The 21,354-nt window shown below is 34.5% G+C and overlaps 1 protein-coding gene across 1 annotated transcript; it reads right to left on the bottom strand.

Annotated features, from left to right (window-relative positions):
* Positions 1 to 13,929: 13,929 nt before the first annotated feature.
* On the bottom strand, positions 13,930 to 15,644 carry LOC112732651 (glucan endo-1,3-beta-glucosidase-like). The gene is made up of 2 exons (XM_025781401.2): positions 15,475 to 15,644; positions 13,930 to 14,873 (listed from the first exon to the last, which is right to left on the bottom strand). The coding sequence occupies exons 1-2, from the start codon at positions 15,527 to 15,529 to the stop codon at positions 13,930 to 13,932; spliced, it is 999 nt and encodes a 332-aa protein (XP_025637186.1). The 5' UTR covers positions 15,530 to 15,644.
* Positions 15,645 to 21,354: the final 5,710 nt, after the last annotated feature.

Genomic DNA, 21,354 nt, shown 5'->3' with positions numbered 1-21,354 from the left:
CTTTCATCTCAAAAGTACGCTGAAGAGATGCCTTGAGATTATAGATACCATCAGCATCATCTCCAGTAATGATCATGTCATTAACATACAGAAGTAGAACAACAACTCCATGTTCACTTTTACGAATAAAGAGAGCATTCTCATGAGGACTGCAAGTGAAACCAAGACTGCATATGGTAGTGCTGAACTTGTCAAACCATTCACGAGGAGCTTGCTTAAGCCCATAGAGTGCCTTGCGAAGGAGACAAACTTTGCCAAAAGGACAAGGATAACCTGGAGGGGGTTTCATATAGACCTTCTGTTTCAAATCTCCATTAAGAAATGCATTCTTCACATCCATCTGAATGAGAGACCATTTTTTGACCGCAGCAATGCCAAGAAAAGCTCGAACATATGTGAGACGAGAAACAGGAGCAAAAGTCTCTTCATAGTCAATACCCTACTCTTGCGTACAACCCTGAGCAACCAATCGTGCCTTATAATGGTCAATAGAACCATCAGAGTGAGTATTGATCTTGTATACCCATCTGCTTCCCACAACTTCCTGATTAGAAGGAGAATCAACCAAGTCCCAAGTGTGTGCTTTTTCAAGTGCGAGTGAGTCTTCCTACATTGTTTGTTGCCAATTTGGATTTGTGGAGGCTTCTCTGAATGACTTAGGTTCATATTTATGAAGAATAGTAGAAAAGCAATGATAATCAAGAAGATGAGGAGGTGAATTTCTCACCCTGGAACAACGAGCGGAAGGAGGAGGCATGACGGTAGGAGTAGGAGCATCGTCTGGTCCGGAATCATCGAGAGATGGAGAAGGCAGAAGAACAGGAGGCTATGAAAGGTGACTCGAGATAGAACCTGTAGAATCATCACTAGGAAAAAGATCAACATTGGGGTTAGTGAAAAAAGGTGACTGAGTAGGAGGAATAAACTCAAAGGAGGAGAACCGAGAAAACCTGTGATGCTCCCAGAAGACAACATGACGAGAGATACGAATACGTTTAGAGAGAGGATCCCAACAATGAATACCCTTGTGTTCAGTTCCATAGCCAAGGAAACAACACATATGAGCCCGAGGTTCAAGTTTACTATGTTCATGAGGCTGAAGAAGAACAAAACAGACACAACCGAAAACTCAAAGAGAACTATAATCTGGGGAGGTACGATAAAGATGCTCAAAGGGAGTAAAATTACCAAGAATAGAAGAAGGGAGCCTATTGATAACATGAACATCAGTAAGAACAACTTCACCCCAAGTATGCTTAGGAAATGAAGAAGAAAGAAGCATTGCACGAACAGAGTCAAGAATATGACGATGTTTGCGTTCAGCTCAGCCATTTTGTTGAGACGTACCAGGGCAAGAAAACTCAGACAAGGTACCCTGTTCTGCAAGAAAGGTTAAGAGTTTGGAATCACGGTATTCCATAGAATTATCACGGCAAAAAACCTTAATGACCTTGGAAAACTGAGTTTTAATCATAGTGGCAATGTTCATATAAATCTGAGTTAACTCATGGCGATTGGTTATCAAATAAACACAAGTAAAGCGTGAATAATCATCAATAAAAATAACAAAGTATCAAGCTCCTCCCATAGAAGCGGTGGGAGCGGGACCCCAAACATCAGAGTGAATGAGATCAAAAGGAGAGCAAGCAAGAGATGAATTATTGTGAAAAGATAAAGCAGGTTGTTTGGCAGTTTGACAAGAAATGCAATCAAAAGATTCATTAGGAAGCTGACCCAAAACACCTTGAGACACAAGAGGACGCAATTTTCCTAAAGAGCTATGGGCAAGACATTGATGCCATAAGTGAAGGGTAGATGGAGAAGAAGCAGCACAAAGATTTGGTACAGGAGGAATATGAAGATTCTCGACCTCAAGTTGACCAACAGAAATAAGATTAAAGTTTAAGTTGGGAATAAAATAAGTATAAGGAAGATTAAGAGTCGACTGGGAGATAGAAACCCTTGTGTGTTGCGTGCAAGAGAGAACCATTAGCAGTATTGACAGAAGGTCCATTTGTAGTGGTAGACAAAGACGAGAAGAGATTACGCAATGTAGACATGTGATTAAAGCATCCCGAGTCAAAATACGATTTAGAATTACCTAGAGGAGTCGAAAGAGCAGCAGGGGTATTACCAGAAAGGGAGAGAAGACACAGAAGAAGAGACGCAATATCAGATAGAGAGACAGGAGACGAGTTCAGAGGAGCAGAGGTGGTAGATGCTGGAGTAGCATCAACAGCAAAAGCAGGCGCATGACGTGGTGGGAGAGTAGGACATGTAGTAATCAAATGTCCCGAGAACTTGCAATAATGGCAGAACAGTTGTGAACAATGGTAGCTAATATGACCTTTCTGGTGGCATGTGTGACACTCAACAGAGGGACAGACGGAGAAGAGGTGCCCAAAACGGTTACAATTGCGACAGAATTTATCATTTTTGTGTGTGGTAGCGAAAACAACTGACTTTTCCATAATAGCAAATATAAAGATCACGGAGAGGAGAGAAAAACTGTGAATTCGGGGCAAAAAATGAGAAAACAGAGCACAGAATCGGAAAGAGCTCACCAAAAAATCTTAGGGAAGGTCCCGCTTGTCTGCCACGTCAGCAACACGTCAGCGCCACGTCAGTAGTGACGTCAACATCACATCAGCGGATCGATGACACGTGACGGCGCCTGAGAGGAGCGAGAAAACACGCTGGCGATGAGGTGGAACGCGGGTCACTGGATACCGAGGATAGCTTGCGTCGCGACACGTGGAAGCACCGGGATCGTGCGATCGGCACCAAGATCCAACGGCTGCTGAAGCTTCTGGAATGAGAAACAATGGAGGTGGGCAGCTGGTGCGGAATTTATAACCCACAAACTAATCGGCAAGTGCACCGGGTCGTACCAAGTAGTACCTCAAGTGAATGAGGGTCGATCCTACGAGGATTGATGGAATAAGCAACAATGGTTAAATGATTTACTTAGTTAGACAAACAGAAAATGGTGTTTGAAGGTTCAAAAGCATTAACAGTAATTTCAGAGAATTAAAAGCAAACAGTAAATTGAAGTGAATAATATATGAGAAAACAGTTAAGATTTCAGATTTATCTATTTTCCGGATTGACTTTTCTTACTAACTATTTTAATCATGCAAGATTCAGTTCATGGCAAACTATAGATGACTAAGCCCTAATTCCTTAGACTTTCTTAATCTACTCTAACTTTCATCAACCGCCAATTCCTTGGTCACTTAATTCCAATTAGAGGATGAAGTTCAATTCTAGTTTATATGCCACAAAAATCCTAATTACCAAATATAAGAGGATTATATGTCACGTATCCCGTTAAGTCCAGATAATTAGAAATTTAAGAGAATATATTTTCAAGCTGTTGTTCAAGTAAAGAGCTTTTCCAAGTTATACAAGAACTCAATTAGAACAAGAGTCATACTTCCGTTCCACCCAAATTCATAAGATAAAGAACGAAAACAATTCTTGAATTATAAATCAGTACATAAATTAAAATAGAAAAATAATAGTATCAATCCATACAATAGACAGAGCTCCTAACCTTAACAGTAGAGGTTTAGTTGCTCATGGTTCAGAGAGAACACTAGAATTCTGGTAAACTGTAAAGTGCGGAATGAGGTCGAATAAGAGAAGTTTCTTTTTCCTTTTATATTTAATCCTAATTAATTTAAAATATATTTTCTAAAACTAAAATAATATCTTTTCCTATTTTAAAATAAAATACAAAATTCAATCAAAATAAATCTGGCTTCATTCGCATCTTTTCTTGAATGCCTGGGGACCACTTGGTGGTTAGGATCCACACTGAACTTGAAAAACCTCAAGTTCAGCGTGGGATAAGAGAGGCATACTTATTGCGTTCCATTGGGTCCACACTGAACTTGGGATTCCCCAAGTTCAGCGTGGTGGCGTACGTACTTCTTCCCTTGTGTGCGTGGATTCCACGCTAAACTTGGAAAATCCCAAGTTCAGCGTGGACAAGGCCGAACTTGACTGGATGGAGGGTTAGTGCTCCACATTGAACTTGGAAAATTCCAAGTTCAGCGTGGAGTGGACAACATCAATTCTTCGTTTTCTCCATTCTTTAGCCTTGGCTTAAACTATGCGAAATTCATTCAAAATGCTACATGAAATAAACAGAATTGCACACGACTTAAAGTAGCATTCATAGTGGCTAAAATATATTAAATCTTGATTAAACTTAGCAATTCAAGTGCAAATTCACTAGGAAAAGATAGAGAAGATGCTCACGCATCAGCAGCAAGGTTCCGGGGGCGCGTAAGGGCGTGTCCGGAGGCTTCGAGTGGCGATTTCGGCGGCGTTGAAAACCTGACGAAGAGACGAACACTATGATGGCGGAGGTGACGAACCAAAGCGTCGAAAATAGATAGAAAAATGAGAGCAAAGAGGCACTATCGTAAGAGAAAAATAAGGAGGCTATGAACAAAATTTCATTGAAAAAAATTTTAGGCTCTTGATACCATGTTAGAAACAAGAGACTAAACTAGAGAAGGATTTGTGTATTATTGAGTGTGTTGAAAAGTACAATGTACAAGGGGTATATATAGGTGCCAAAAGAATCAAAGTAATAAAAGTATAGAATCCTACAATTAATATACAGACATGCTATATTGTTGATACTAACTGATCTAAAATGATTTTCTAGCACCCTTAATTTGGTAGCATTCCTTTGCCACTAAACGAGCTTTATACTTCTTGATAGTATTATCAGGAGCTCGTTTAATGGCAAAGACCCACTTACACCCTACAATAGTTGCATTAGGTGGGGGAATGAACTAAATGCCATGTCTGATTTTTCATTAATGCATTATACTCTTCATGCATGGCCTTATACGAGTGTAAACATTTAAAAGCTTGAGGTATATTTCTTGGAACATTGTTAAGTAAGTCTATTTTGGAAAGACTAGTAGCTAAAATTCTTGGTTTGAGTTTGCCAGTTTTGGATCTAGTATGCATAAAGTGGGTGTTTGATATTTTTGAATCTGAGTTGTTGCTGGTGGTAATTGGTTTTCATGACTAGGTATGAGAATGGTGGGAGGAGGTAAAGATGTGGAAGTAGTATGAGTTGGTGAGGTTTGTGAAATGATTGAATTTGGATCAGGAGAAGTATCTGTAGAGGTGGAAAGATGAGAATTCTTATTAGAGGTTTGAAAAATAGAAGTAGAGTTGGTTGGATTTAAACCAAGTGAGGTATTAGTAGTAGGAGGAAGGGAGGCATCTAATTCTGGAATATGAGGTATGAAATTGAGCGTATCTAATTCCGAGTTACATGAAATAGAAGAGTTAGTATAATTAATGCAATTATCAAACATAGTAGAATATGGAAACAAATTTTCATCAAAAACAACATTTCTGGCAACTATGATCTTTCCCTGTTTATTTTGACATTTAAAACCTCTTGATTGTGGAGCATAGCCTAAAAATAAGCATAATTCAAATCGATAATCCATTTTGTGTTTATTGAGAGGTCTAATGTAAGGATAGCAAGCACATCCAAAAATCTTTAACATAGAGTAATTAGGTATAGAGCCATGTAATATTTCAAAAGGTGATTTCTATTTTAACAATTTTGCAGAAAGTCTGTTAATTAAGAATGCAGCAATTAAAAAAAAGGATCTTCTCAATAACTAAATGGCATTTTTGTAGTAGCAAGGAGTGTTAGGCCCATCTCAGTGATGTGCTTATGCTTCCGCTCAATGACTCCTTGCTGAGGACAAGCTAGTCTATGAGATATACCATGTGATTGTAAGAAAGTTCTAAATTTAGAGGATAAAAATTCACTAGCATTGTCAGTTTGAATAGATTTAATAAATTGACCAGTTTGTTTTTCCATGAGGCACTTGTATTGCTTAAAATTTTCAAAAACTTGTGTCTTGGAGGTTAACAAATATAGACAGTAATATCTTATATGAGCATCATCAAACAAACTCGTATATTCCTAAAGTCTGATCTTGATTGAGTTGGGGCAGGGCCTCAGACATCAATAATTCAATATACACTAATTGGAGAGGTAATTCCTACACTGTTTCAGAATTATAGAAAGGCAAAGTATGCATTTTTCTCTTGCAACAAGCTTCATACACAAAAGAATCGTTATCATTTTTATTTGCATTGAAGGGAATGTTACAGTGAATAAGGACAGTTTAATCTATAGTAGATGAAGGGTGTCCAAGCCTCTTATGTCATAGATCAAGATTTGCCTTACATATAGCTAAAAAAGAATGAAAATCAGAATCATTGTGTAAAGGCCTATGAATCCTAAGACTGTCAAAATCATATGGACCATTCTTAAGCATTCCTTGAAGGAGAACTTGCTTGGATTTCTGAGATTTGATAAGACAATGAAATTCAAAATAAACTCCATTATCTAGATAAAATTAAGAGACACTTATTAATTTTTTAACAATTTTTTGTATATTAAATTCTTCAACACAAAAATATTTTTATTATTAGAATTAGATAGAAAAGATTTACCAACTTGATTTATACCAATACTTGAACCATTTGCAAGAAAGAGTTGATCAGGACCAGTGTATTATGATGCAGAAATCAAGCTCGAGCTAACATGAGTCAAATGGTGACTAGCTCCGGAATCTACATATCAAGAAGCATCAGAAGCTGTAGAAGGAGTTACAAGGTAGGATTGTGGTTGATGGAAAGCAGTAGAAGGTGGAGGAGGTTTATTAGGTTGAAAATTACAAGATGATGAAGAATTACTGGACTGATTGAAACCTTGATAGTTGGGATCAAACCGAAAATAAAGCAATTAAGAGCAACATGAGCTGGTCTGCCACAAACCTGGCAGAATTATTGGTGTGGAATTCAAAGTCCACAAACTAACGGGCAAGTATACCGGGTCGTACCAAATAATACTTCAGGTGAGTGAGGGTCGATCCCACGAAGATTGATGGATCAAGAAACAATAGTCGAATGACTCACTTAGTCGGGCAAGCAAAAAATAGTGTTTTATGGTTCAAAAGTATTAAACAGTGATTCAAGAGTTTGAAAAGCAAACAGTAAACGGGTTGTGAGAAATATGTGAGAGAACAGTTAAGGTTCCAGAGATGTTTATTTTTTCGGATTTATATTTCTTACCAACTATTTTAATCATGCAAGATTCATTTCATAGCAAACTGTAATTAACTAAACCCTAATTCCTTAGTGAGTTAGTCTCTTCTAAATTAATCAACCGCCAATTTCTTGGTCATTCAAAATAGATTAGAGGGTTAGGTTCAATTCTAGTTTATTAGCCACAAAAACCCTAATTACCCACATATAAGAGGATTATATGTCACGTATTCTGTTAAGTCCAAGCAATTAGTGGTTTAGGAGAAAATTACTTTCAAGCTAGTATTCAAGTAAGATAACTTTTCCAAGAATCAACAAGAATTCATGTAGAATGAGAGTTATTTTCCAATATACTCAAATTCATGAGATGAAGAATGAAAGAAATCTTTATCAATACATTAATTAAAATAGAGTGGCAATAGTATCAATCCATAGAATAAACATAGCTCCTAACCTTAACCAAGGAGGTTTAATTGCTCATGACTCATAGAGAAAACTAGGGTTTAAAAGTATGTAAAGTGCGGAATGAGGTCGAAGAGAAGAGATCGAGAGAGTCCAAAGGGCTAAATCTTTTTCCTTTTATATCTAACCTAATTTTAAATTGAAAATAAAATAAACTAATAATTACTAAAGCCCAAAATATTGTGTTTTGGAATAGAAATACTTAGAACAAAATAAAATATAATAATTAAAAGTCAAATCCAACTAAAGATGCTCCTTTGGGTAAGGTTGATCTGCATCATTGGCGCTAAACACCAGAATCGGCCAGAATCGGCGTTTAGCACCCCAGGTGGCTGTGGCTCCAAATTTGTTTCTGACTTCCTAGCGCTAAACGTCAGGTTCGGTGTTTAGCGCCCTATGAGCCGGCATTTAGCACCTATGAGGCAGAGGCTTGGCACGAATCACAAGGCTCCTAGAGCTAAACACCCAGGTCCGCATTTAGCGTCAGTTTGGCAGAATAGTTGCACACGTTCCAAAGCCCTTGGACGTTAAACGCTAGATACAGCGTTTAGCGCCAGCTTAGCATATTCAAAATTCTTTTCTTTTCTTGAACATGAACTCTGAAAAAACCGATCCAAACTTCACCTGAAATAATTAAAACACTAAAGCAACTCAAAATAGCATCCAAATAGGTTTTAAACACTAAAATCTAATTAAAACTCAATAAATTCATATCTAAAATAAATAGAAAATAAAGAAAAGATGCTCATGCATTACAACACCAAACTTAAACTATTGCTTGTCCTCAATCAACTAAAAACAATATAGAAGTGAGAAGTGAAGTTGCCTAAGAATTGAGTTTTCACTTAAGCTCTTGTCCATTTACTGAGTGGGGTTAATGACACTGTGATCCTGAATAGTTTCGACATCTCACTATCCTTTGAAACTCAGAAATGTCAATGTCCTTCAGAACTATTACTCAGATGATATTATGGATTCTCTTCTTCTTTAACCTTTGGTTAATCCTTGAACACAACTCTTTCTTATCTTTTTTTTTTGTGCTTTACACCTTGAACCTAGCCGTGACTCTAAATGTTTTATCTCAAGCTTTATTTGACACAAAAACACCACAAGTACTTGACTGGGAACTCTTTGAGTTTTAATCTTTCTTTTTATTTCTCCCAGTCAGTAGTGCTCAGAGCCTTTGGCATACTCTGTATTTGTACTTGGTCTCGACTCTTAGTGCTCTGTCTCAAGGATTACTTGACACATTCACACTACAAACATATGGCTAGGAAAACAACTCTTTGAACTTTTAATCATATTTGACCTTCCTAGCTATTGATGCTTAGAGCCTTGGACCTTGCTTTGTTTTTGCTGTTTATTTTGCTTCAAGGATCAATTTCTTGTTCAATTTAGAAAATCCATAATACTTCTCTAAATTCCTGTACCTCCGGAATTAACACTCTTAACTTCAATATCGATTATGCACTATTCAATTTATACATTCAGAATCACAGATAATACCACCACATCAAAGTAAATAAGACAACTCAGAATATATAACTCAAGTCTCATACATTATACTACTTCTTTTCTTTTTCTTTTGATTTTTCAAGTTCAGTGAGCAATACATGAGACAACTTTTCAAAATAAGCATAAATTACTAAATTAATTAACTAAACTAGAAAAACTAAAGATACTATTAATCATGCAAAGGATTTAAACAGCTAACAGAAAATAAGACATAATAATTAAAAAAATAGAAAATAGAAAAAAAAGTAGATAAAGAAACTCAACCACCTTAGTCATGGTGACCGCTCCCTCTTGGGAATCCTCTCCAAGATCCAAAATGACGCCTCAGCTCATTCATATCCCACCTTTAACTCTGTTGCTTCTCCACTAACTGCTGTAGGAGAGTAGAGTGGCCCTCATGGACCAACTTTAGCTGATCAATGGAGGATGTCAGCTGCCCAATAGATGCTATCAGCTGATCCTAGTGGAGGAAAGTAATATCCCTGAGACATCTCAGGCTACTCCGGTCGAGGAGGGAGAACTGGCTCCTGAGGCGGTGCTCGGGCTTACTCTTTTGCATACTCCATACCCCTCCTAGTGATCAGCCTGTTGACGTCAATATGGGTGTCTCGATCAATGTGGACTCGAGCAGCCTCACATAGGCAGAAGATAAGGTGGAAAAAGGCCAATCTAACAGAAGTGGAGGCCTTCGCGGCTATGTTGTACAACTCTTGAGGGATCACACGATACACCTCCACTTGTTTAGACTTTCCTATGAAATTATTGTGAGAATAGTTTAAAGAGTATAACTTAGCAGAGGCACCTCATAGAAAACAGAGATGCAAAGAGAGATAATTTAGAAAACATCCTAGCTATTTATATACCTTAAGTGACTTCTAATACGTTTGTATTTTCTACACCCCCTCAACTAAAGGGGGTCTTTGTAAACATCCTTAGTTCAGACATAAATTCATTGAACAAGGTATCTAGTAGAGCTTTTGTAAAAATGTCAGTAATTTGTACATGAGAGGGAATATGAACAACATAAAACTGGCCTTTAAAAAACACGATCACGAATAAAGTGGAGGTCCACTTTAAAATACTTACTCCTACTATGAAGGACAAGATTCTCGGCTAGAAGTACAACCCCAAGATTGTCGTAGAAAATGGTGGGTTTAATGGGTGAGTGAACTCAAATTTCTTCAAGAAGCTTCTGAATCCTATCGTGCACTAAAATCGTCTTTGAGATTCCAATTGCACCAATTACTTTTCTAAAATTAACAAAAGTGCAACATATTAGTCCCTGACCATTTTTCGTTAACGGCGTGATGACATGGCTTGATGACTTGAACTGTTAGTGACATGTGTCACTCCATGGTTTATCCTCGTGTAATGGTATAATAATGTGTTGACCAGTGATACGTGGCTTGTTGATGTGGATGGTTGTATCATGTGTCACAATACTATTTGACCAAGTGTCAGTTTGTGCCATATATTACAACAGTATTCGTCCATGTGTCATCTACTATGTCATCATTGTAGATGTACCAAATTAGCATGATTAATCAAATTCTTATAATAAGTTCCTACATTTTGATCACTAGCTTCAACACCTTGTGATGGCCAACCACTCTGAGACACAACAATCTTCAAATTAGGTGCATTCACTTTCTCAAAAAAAAATTTCATTGAATTTGCTTGAATTATATATTGTGGAACATGTTTTTGAGCTAAGAACACATAAACTTGTGAGTTTTTTAGTCTAATTGTGTGGTTGCATCATATAACTACTATTTCCCTTCTTGTGTGGATTATTCCCTTTCTATGATTGTAGTGTTTAATTTGTTTGATTTTTTATGTCCATTATTTGGTGTATGAATGCATTTATATGATTGAGGCCTTTATTTCATTAAAGCTCACTTACCCAAATGGCCTTACTCTTTTATCTACCATTGCTAACCAATTTTGATCCTATTTTAATTCCCTTTTGTTCTTAATTTTAGCACATCAGCACCCTTAAGTGAAAAATAATAAATGTCTCTTGTTTGGATATTTGATTAGTTTAGACTAGTGAGCATGTGTATCATTCAAGTGTGGGAAAGCTTGGAAACATTGGTTGAGATAAAAGTGTATTTTTGTATTTTCATTGAAGATTTTGAGAATTGGGTACATACTCATGTATTAAATGTTTAAACTATATGTATTGATACTTTTGTATATATTTTAAAGTGAAAAAATAAAATAAAAAAAGAAAAAGAAAAAGAAAAAGAGAAAAAAGAAAGCAATAAAAAGGGGACAAAATACCCCAGAGTAGAGTAATAATAACAATGCATATGTGTTATGGTTGAAAAGAATATATGGTGTGCGAAAAAGTGAAAATATGAGTAGTTAGGTTGTATTAGAATTGTATAGGTTGTTATATGTGTTTGGTGAGAGCTTAGATTGATCAAAGATTCAAAATTCAAACTCACTTAACCATATATATCCTTACCTTGACCCTGTCCCCATTACAACCTATGGATAAGTCCTCATGATATTTGTATGCATACATTGAATAATTGTTGATTGTTAGATGAAAAACAAATCTTAGAAAGCATGATTAGAGGAGAATTGAGTGAATCAACCCTATACACTTGAGCGATTAGAGCGTATACACATCCGATGAGGGGTTCGATTGCTCAATTACATGCTTTCACCCATGATAATCTCTTATTTTGAAAGTCTGTAAACTCCTTTCAATAACTCAATTGAATTGTGGATTTGATTGATTGTGATTGCTTTAGCCCTTATGTTTATACATGCTTTCTTGGGAATTCTCTTATTTTGACCAAGTACTTGCATGCATGTAGATAGGTTGCATATAGATAGTTTACTTGCATTGAATAAATGTTGATACCCCTTCTTGTATCTTTCTTGGTTTAGCATGAGGACATGCTTGGTTTAAGTATGGGGAGGTTGATAAACCCCATCCTTAGGGTTTATCTTGTGTTGAATTTAGAGGATTTTATCAACTTTTCTCACATTTATTCAATTAAATAGCATGGTTTTGTGAATTTCTCCTAATTTGTGCTTAAGAGTGAAAACATGTTTTTTAGCCCCTTAAATTGCTTATTTTAATTCTCTTTAATTCTATTCGATGCCTTGATGTGTTTGATAGTAATTTCAGGCTTAGGAGGCAAGGATTGGATTCAATAAGTGAAGAAAAAGTATGCAAAGTGGAGAATTCATGAAGAAATGAGGATTTGGTGAATTCATGGCGACGTGTACGTGTGACTAACGCGTACGCGCGCGTGAGAGAGGAACTTGCCAGGCCACGCGTACGCGTGATCCATGCGTACGCATGACGCTTGTCACGTGGCTTCATTAAAGAAAATATGCTGGGGGTAATTTCTGAGCTCATCCAGCCCAAATCCAACTCATTTCTGAAGTATTAGGGGCCAAATTCAAGAAGGATGAAGGGGGGAGCAATTAGATTAGGTTAGAAGCATATTTTAGGGTAGTTTTCTAGAGAGAGAAGCTCCCTCTTCTCTCTAGAATTCGGGTAGATTTAGGTTAATCTCTCTTAGATTTAGGATTTAATTCTTGTTTTCAATTAGTTTTCCTTGTAATCTCTTGTTCTTACATTTTTATTCTCTTAGTTTACATTGTTAATTTTCCTTTTGTCACTTTTATGTTATGAACTCTTATTGATTTCAATTTCTTTTAATGCAATTTGATGTTTTGTATTTTCTTGTTGCTTAATTGAGTTGTTACTATTATTTTCTTGCATTTGGTAATTTTAGATTTTATTATTTCTTGCAATTTAATATACTTTTCTTTTTATACACACCAAGTATTTGATAAAATGCTTGGGTTAGTTTTAGAGTAAATTTTGAGCATTCTTGACTTGAAAATAGGAGCTTGGTAATTTTGAGTCATTAATACCCAATTTGAATTGGTGATTTATGGTTGTTAGTTAATCTTGTTTCCATTGACATTACTTATGGATTGGGGTTAACTAGGCATATTTGACTTTCTTACGATGTGAAGATAACATAATAGGCTTAGCTCTTGTTAATTATTGTGTTATAATTAATGACTATGATAGAAAACCTTGATTCTCAATCCTTGCTATGAATGCCTCTTTATCATTTATTATCTTTAGTTGTTTGATTTACTTTATTGTCATTTAAATTCTTATCTTCTTACTTACAAACCATCCCTCTTGAATAGTTGAACCTCATAACTGATAACATGCATACCTCACTGCAATTCCTTTGAGAGACAACCCGAGATCTAATACTCTCGGTTATTATTATTGGTTTGCACTTGTGACAAACAAATTAAACTTTGATTGAGAGTTAATTGTTGGTTTGGATCTATACTTCAATGGAATTATTTTGTGAAAATTCCTAACCTACGATTTTTCTCTCGTCATGGGTCTTATGGTTATTAACATTTTTAAGCGAGTGTTTGAAGATTCGAATCACGCCTTGTGCATGCAGCAACTAATTGGCTAGCATAAAAAAAATTATGCAACTTCACAAAATACAATCATAATAAATTATTAAAAGAGTTTGTTGTTTTCAAAAAAATAAAAATGAAGCACTTTATTTGAGAAAATACATAGGTGGTATCATATTATAAGTGTCAAATTTTAAGAGATGGATATGGAAGATAGCAAACTAAATATTAAAAAAAAAATAGCATCCATAAAAATAGTATCATAAATTATTGCAAACATAAACATTATCCTTTATTGAATTATTCATTCAGATTGAAACTGAGGATCACCTAAACATTTATTAAAGGGATGAAATTGGAAGAAGGGTCAATATGGCTGGTTGCTTGTATAGCTATTATTAGGTATTAGTAGTACTAATAATTAGTTCACTTGAAATTAAGGTTGAATTTGGCTGATTTATCGGCATGGTAAAGGCCAAAATGCCTCTCAGTTTCTGCACCTGGCTTCTGATTCTCATCGTACATAGCAAACAAATAAGTTTCTATAGGTCCATTGGGTCTCTTTGGGGTCCCAGTCCTACCCTTAACATGATTAATCAAATTTTGATAGTAAGTACCTGCATTTTGAATTGAAGCTCCAACTCCACCAAAACTTGGCCAGCCACTCTCAGACACAACAATTTGCAAATTATTTGCACCTATTTTCTCCAAAGCAGCATACGTTGAATCCAGCATAGCATCAAACAAATTCTGGTACCCAACATCATTCTTACCTTGTTGAGTAAAAAGAGCATATTCTAATTGTATATCTTTTTTATTATTAGCATAAGCAAAATAGGGATATATATTAGCAAGAAGTGGTGACCCATTTGGCACCAAGAAATTAATAACTTTTTGCATGTAAGCATTAGCAGCGTCACTGAAAGCTCCATCACTAGGTGGGTATGATTTTCCAAGTAGACTTGAATCAATTGCAGTGGACGCTTTAATTTGGCCTAAATTGGATGATGCAAGTGCATCATGAATGTTTTGCATGCCGGAAAAAACGTATTGTGCTTCAACATCACCAGGGTGAATTTCATTGCCAACAGTGATGTATCTGAATTTGATATCTTTTGAATAGGGTACAATATTTGTGTTGACCCAATCCTTTGCTGCATTAGGATTAGAAGAAATAGCTTGAAGAGATTCCTTTGCAACATCTACTATTAACTCTATGTTTGAACCTTTTAGGGCTTCAAAGACTTCTGCTTCTGGAAAGTATATACGCATTCTAGTGATTCCATTTGATTTGTATAAATCAATGGTTTCTTTCTTTGATGGTAAGTTGCCAGCAATCATTCCATAACATACTCCAGGGGATTGTGCAGCTACCATATCAAATTGAATTAGAAATTATTAGTGATTCCAAAAGAATGAATAACATAACATAAATATAGGATAATTTACCTTAAAACTTTACTTGATAGTACACTAATTAACTGGAGTACTAATTGTATCAAAATCATTAATAAAAAACCTTGTGAACATTGAGTTATTGAATAAGTGGAATACTAATTATATCAAAATTATTTTGTATCTATGGATCTAGTTAGAAAAAATAAAACAAACAATAATGATATAATTAATATATAGTACATATATAGGGGCAGAGCCTCTCATATGATAAAAGGGGACAATGACCCTGAATTTTAGATTTTTTTTTTATATAAATTATGTATAAATTTGGTTTAATTTTTTTTAATTTTTTTTAATCTCTTTGTATTGAAAAATTAAACTTTGATCCCTTCCCAAATTTCATTCTAGCTCCACCTTCCATATGTATACATTAATAATATTGATAAAATTAGTTTAAGCTTTGTATTATCATAAATCACTCCATTAAGACATCGATGAAAAATATTTAAACACATAAATAACATAAAAAAAACTATCAAATATATAAATGTAAATATCAATTTAATTATAAACCTGTAAATTCCAATCCAATGGACAATAAAACTCCAAGGAAAAACATGAAAAGCATTGTTACTCTTGAAGAACATATGAATTATGAAAATATTAAAGAGAATGGTTTGTATCTTTGTCGTGTGAAAATAGAATATAAAATAACTTAGTTATAGGCAATAAAAAAATAAAAAATAAAGAAAAAAAATAAATACATAATATATATAATTAATAAGAATATCATACTAATAAATATACGAATATTCTAATGATTCTAATAATAATAACATATCAAAATATGAAGTATTCATAAATATTCACTAAATTTCTATTTTATTTTAAATGACTAAACTTCATATGAAACAATAATTAATTACAGTATTAAAACCAGGATGGTATGCTTTATGGTGTGGCTAAGATATTATTTAATGGCTAGTTATTAAGTTGAGGCCATTTTTGGCATGTTAGTAAGCCTAAAGCAAACAAAACATTATAATCAACAAAACCTGTTTTATCGGCAACTTCTTATACCCAATCTGTTCCAAGCAGAGAACTTGCAACCCATTAGCTCCACTTGTTTGGACTTTTCTATAAAACTATTGTAAGAATAGTTCAAAGAGTATAATTGAGAAGAGGCACCTTGCAAAAATCGCAAAGAGAGATGATCTTTGGTGTCTGTTTAATTACAGTTTATAAAAAAGAGTTTGTATAAAATTAATTTTATAAATTTAATTTTGATGAAAAGTAAATTTGTGTTAAAATAATTTATATTTAGTATTTTTTATATCAAAATAAATTATAGTAAAATAAATGTTATTTGGATTATACTACTTAAAATTACTTTTAGATAAAAAAATTACTAAAATAGACATCAACTTAAATAGACATTTTAATTTAGATATTTAAATAGATCTTATTAATTAATTTTATAATAAAATTAATATTTACTTACTAAAATAAAAATAACATATAAAAATTGACAAAATATATTTTTATATCAAAAGCAAAAATAATATATGAAAAATATATCAAAATATACTTTATTAAATTATATTACTTATAATTTTTTTAGTACTCTCAGTACTCTTTTATTTAATACTATTTTAAACTATAAATTTTAATTATTTATGACTTTATTATTAGTTATAATTAGTTTTTTATTTACTTTGTTCTTTTTGATGAATCAATAATTTATATTATAACAAAATTATAATAATAAATTAATATACAAGAATTACACCAAAAAAATTTGACAGAGTCAAACAAAAAATAAAATTTTTTATACAAAGCCAAAAATAAAAATTTTATAAAAAAATATAATTATATATTTAAAATATTTGAGTACTAAAAGAGACTACAAGCAAAGAAATAAACGATAGAATTGATAAGAAAAAAATAAATTCAATCCTAATGTAATTTTCTAAATGTAGAAGCTACAATTTCTTACTTCTTGTAAACGTACGTTAAGAACGTAAAATTATTTTGGTATTTAGTGTTAGAATAAATTAATTTTAATAACCCAGATCATCCATATTGAATCACCAAAAATAAATATATCATAATGCGGAAGCGTACCTGAATTCATAAACATGAATTATGATTGGAAGAGTTTGGATCTTGTGGTTCTTTCGATCTTCCTCAACCAAAGCCTTCTGTATTCCTAGGAGGCTGAACTGCAACTCTTTTGATGGGGAAAGAGTAACAAAGACGGCTTTGGTATATTGGGGACCGAAACCCTGAAGGTCTATTTATATTTGAGCATGGCACCCATTAAACCCTTAAGCCCAAATAAAATAGTATCTAAAGCCCAAAAGATAATATATCTAAAATCCATAAAGATAATTATCTAAGGAACAAAAGATAATATCCGGTTTTATTCTCATTTAATTCCAAATCAAAAGTAATAATGACTTATTCAATTTAACATTTATAACAATAAAAGAGATCATCATTATATAAGTCATTTAATTTGAAATAGCATAATTTGTGATTATAATTAATATATGTATTGCCCACAAATAAGTTAGGAAATCAAATAATTTCCTAACAATCTCCCACTTGGGCTATACATATATTATTTCTTGACATAATCACATCTTTATAAACTTTATGCGCGCATCTGAATGCTATTTCTTTCATTACTTTAACAATCTGGTCCGTCTCATACATTAGATATGGAACTACCGCAGCTTTTATCACATTAAATGCCGTGACAAAACCACGCCAATCACCATCCTAATACACTTAACGACATAGATCAAATTTGGATGAGTAATATGGAAATTACATGCCAAGTGATTTCATGCATGTCTATTTCCAGCTGGTCCAACTTTATTGAGATCAAACACAATACAAATATTGCAAAATGAACATTTCATATAACATGAAATAAACCATCAACTTAATTCTGCAGAAAAATAACTCAATATCTGTCATAAGACATATATCATAAAATAAACTCCCACTAAACCAAAGCATCACAAATATTGACACCCATCCGAGCAGTGTGCTCATGAAAAACTTTAGGGGTCAATCCCTTGGTAATGGGTCTGCTAGCATATACTCTGTTCCTATATGTCTTGTGGAAATCTGTTTTTCTTAAACTTTCTCCTTGACAACTAAGAACTTGATATCTGTATGCTTCGATTTTTGTCAAGCTCTTATTGTTATCGGAGTATAGTACTGCTGACTTATTGTCACAAAATATCTTTAATGGCCTTTCAATGTCATCTACTATATGAAGCTCAGTGACAAAGTTTTGCAACCATATGCCATGAAATCGGAATCAGAGTACCTAATGATCTCCAAAATTTTCTGATCTTCCGATAAATAAGCATGTAATCCTTTGTTCTCTTTAAATAACGCATTACGCGCTAAACAGCTATCCAATGATCCATATCCGGATTGCTCAAGTATCTACCAAACACTCCCACTGAACTTGCGGTATACACATTTATCTATAATATTTACCTCAAAATCATGAGGTAATGACTTAATTAAACTTGTGATACCATTAACGGGAAGCTTGTTTGAGACAATAGATGGATTTTCTCCTTTTCTATTGGATCTCCTTAATGACACTTCTTGAGGTTGTTGAGCTTGCTGTATGGGTTGGGGTTGATGAAGATTCTCATCATTTTCTTGTACTGTAGCAGTATCTCGAGCAACAACAATATTCTCATTGTTCTCTTGTACTGTAACTGGATCTACAGTAGGATTCTCATTTTGCTCTTGTACTATAACTGTATCTTGAACAACAATAGGCACAAGAACCTGATCATTGTCAGTTACAGAATCCTCATCAAAAGCAACATTCCTAATATGTCCTTCCCCCAAACTCAACATCCTCAAGAAATCTCGCATTTCCCAGTCCAAATTTCATATGGGATTTTGTTAACTGCTTTACTTGGCACCCTATTAAGGATGTACACTGCGGTCTTTAAGGCTTCTCCCCAGAGTAATTCAGGCAAGAAAGAATGACTAATCATATTTCTCACCATGTCCTTAAGAGTTTGGTTCCTTCGCTCTGCAACACCATTCATGCTAGGTTTGCCTGGCATGGTGTATTGCGGAACAATCTACACTCCTCTAGGAAAAGAGCAAAAGGCCCGGGATGTTGCTCACCTAAACCGTCATATCTTCCGTAGTATTCACCACCACGATCAGATTTGACAGTTTTAATTTTCTTTCCAAGTTGAAGTTCAACTTCAGCTTTGAAAGACTTGAAGACATCCAAGGCTTGACACTTTTCATGAATTAAATATAGATACCCGTAACGAGAGTAATCATCTATGAACGTAATGAAGTACCGTTGTCCATTCCAAGAGACAGTAGGGAATGGGCCACATATATCGGTATGTATTAGTTCTAAGACATCTTTAGCTCTCTCGGCACCTAATTTCCTTTCGTTTGTCCTTTTTCCCTTTATGCACTCAATGCAGACTTCAAAGTCCGCCAAATTTAGGGGTCCGAGAATTCCATCCGACACGAGCCTCTGAATTCTCTGTTTAGAGATGTGGCCTAGGCGTTTGTGCCATAATCATGCCGAATTCTCATTTAGTTTTCATTTTGTACCTGTTTGCAGTATTTCATTATTACAGGAATTTAAGTCAAGCCTATATAGATTATCTACCAAATGACCAGAGCAAATATTATTCGAATTATAAAAGAGACTGACTTTATTGTCTCCGAACAAACAAAAATAACCTGATTTGTCCAAACGAGAAACAGAAATCAAATTTCGTCTAAATGACGGTACATAAAATGTCTCTAATAAATCCAAGTAAAATCCACTCGTGGAACATAATCTAAAGGTTCCTATAGCTTCGACTGCAACTATATTGCCGTCTGCCACATAGATGTATCTTTCAGCATCATTTGGCGGTCGGCTCCACAGGCAACCCTGCATAGTAACACTTACATGAGTAGTAGCAGCAGAATCTACCCACCAAGTATCAACATGTGCATAACTTAAACTAGCCTCAGAACAAACAAAAGTAAGAACTATACCCTTCTTTACACGCCATGTGGCATATTTGGTACAATTCTTCTTCATGTGTCCCACCTTCTTACAGAAGAAACAGGTTGAAACTTGATCCTGTTTCTTAGCCTTTTTCTGCTGAGAAGGCACATCTGCAGTAGTATCACGCTTTCTTTTATACTGAGAAGATGAAGCCATGTGAGCACTTTCAGTCTTATCTTGTTGTAGCCTCTCTTCTTCTTGCACACAGTGAGATATAAGCTCATTTAAGGACCAAGTGTCCTTCACAGTGTTATAACTCACTTTGAATTGCCCAAAGTGTGCAGGAAGGGAAATCAAAATGAAATGCACGAGTAAGTCTTCAGACAACTCTAACTTTAGTGCTTTCAATTTTGAAGCAAGATGAGACATTTCCATAATGTACTCCCTTATGTTCCCTGTATCTTTATACCTCATGGAGACAAGTTTGCTCAAAAGACTACTTGCCTCCGCTTTTTCATTCTTAGTAAAGAATTTTTCAACATCCTTTAGGAACTGTTTGGCATCTTTATCCTCAGTAATTGAGCCCCGAAACGCCTCAGGAATTGAGCGTTTCATGATCATAATGCTCATTCGATTGGATCTCTCCCACTTCTCTATTTTAACCTCATTGAGATTTTCCGGAGTGGAAGTGGGTTTCTCCTCTCGAAGAGCTATATCTAGATCCATACAACCGAGGACAATCTCCACGGTATCCCTCCAAACTTTAAAGTTTGTACCATTCAGCATAGGAATACTGCTAATCTGCGCAGAAACATTGGTAGCTGAAGTCATAGTTTCTGGATTAGAACAAAAAGAACATGCAGTAAATATTAGTTAATTAATGGGTAAAAAATCCATATTGAGATATCTAGCACAACATTAATTTTTAATCTTTGGATAGAAAAATTAACTGTAAGTGATACTCTCATTGCAGTAATCAAATATTGTCAAAATTCCTGTCACACATTAAGCCTTTCTTTGGACCGACTTAATGCGCACATGGAAACTTAAACTTTGCAACCTATTTATTACCGCATATATTTTCTATTAATTGGCCAAACAATAACCTTCCTTTGGGCCGATTATTGATCGCATAATTAATAGAAAATAAATAAAAGTGTGCAATACTTATTATTTGGCCAAACAATAAACTTCCTTTGAGCCGATTATCGTTCGCATAAATAATAAGTATTACTTTATTCTTTAATAGTTACCCAAATATATATTTACCATCAACATGTGTATGTAATTCGGCCAAATACAGACCTTCCTTTGGGCCGACCAATATTCGCATGAATTACATATCACCATATTCCTAATGTTTTAAATAAATCAATTTTCACAAAAGAGGCTACTTTGGCAGCATAATGTTCAATCAATTTATTTCAAAACCAAATCTTTAT

Source organism: Arachis hypogaea, chromosome 13 (genome assembly GCF_003086295.3).
Source record: "Arachis hypogaea cultivar Tifrunner chromosome 13, arahy.Tifrunner.gnm2.J5K5, whole genome shotgun sequence".
NCBI lineage: Eukaryota > Viridiplantae > Streptophyta > Magnoliopsida > Fabales > Fabaceae > Arachis > Arachis hypogaea.
Note: the sequence above shows the minus strand (reverse complement) of the source record. Positions and strands in the feature narration are given on the sequence as shown.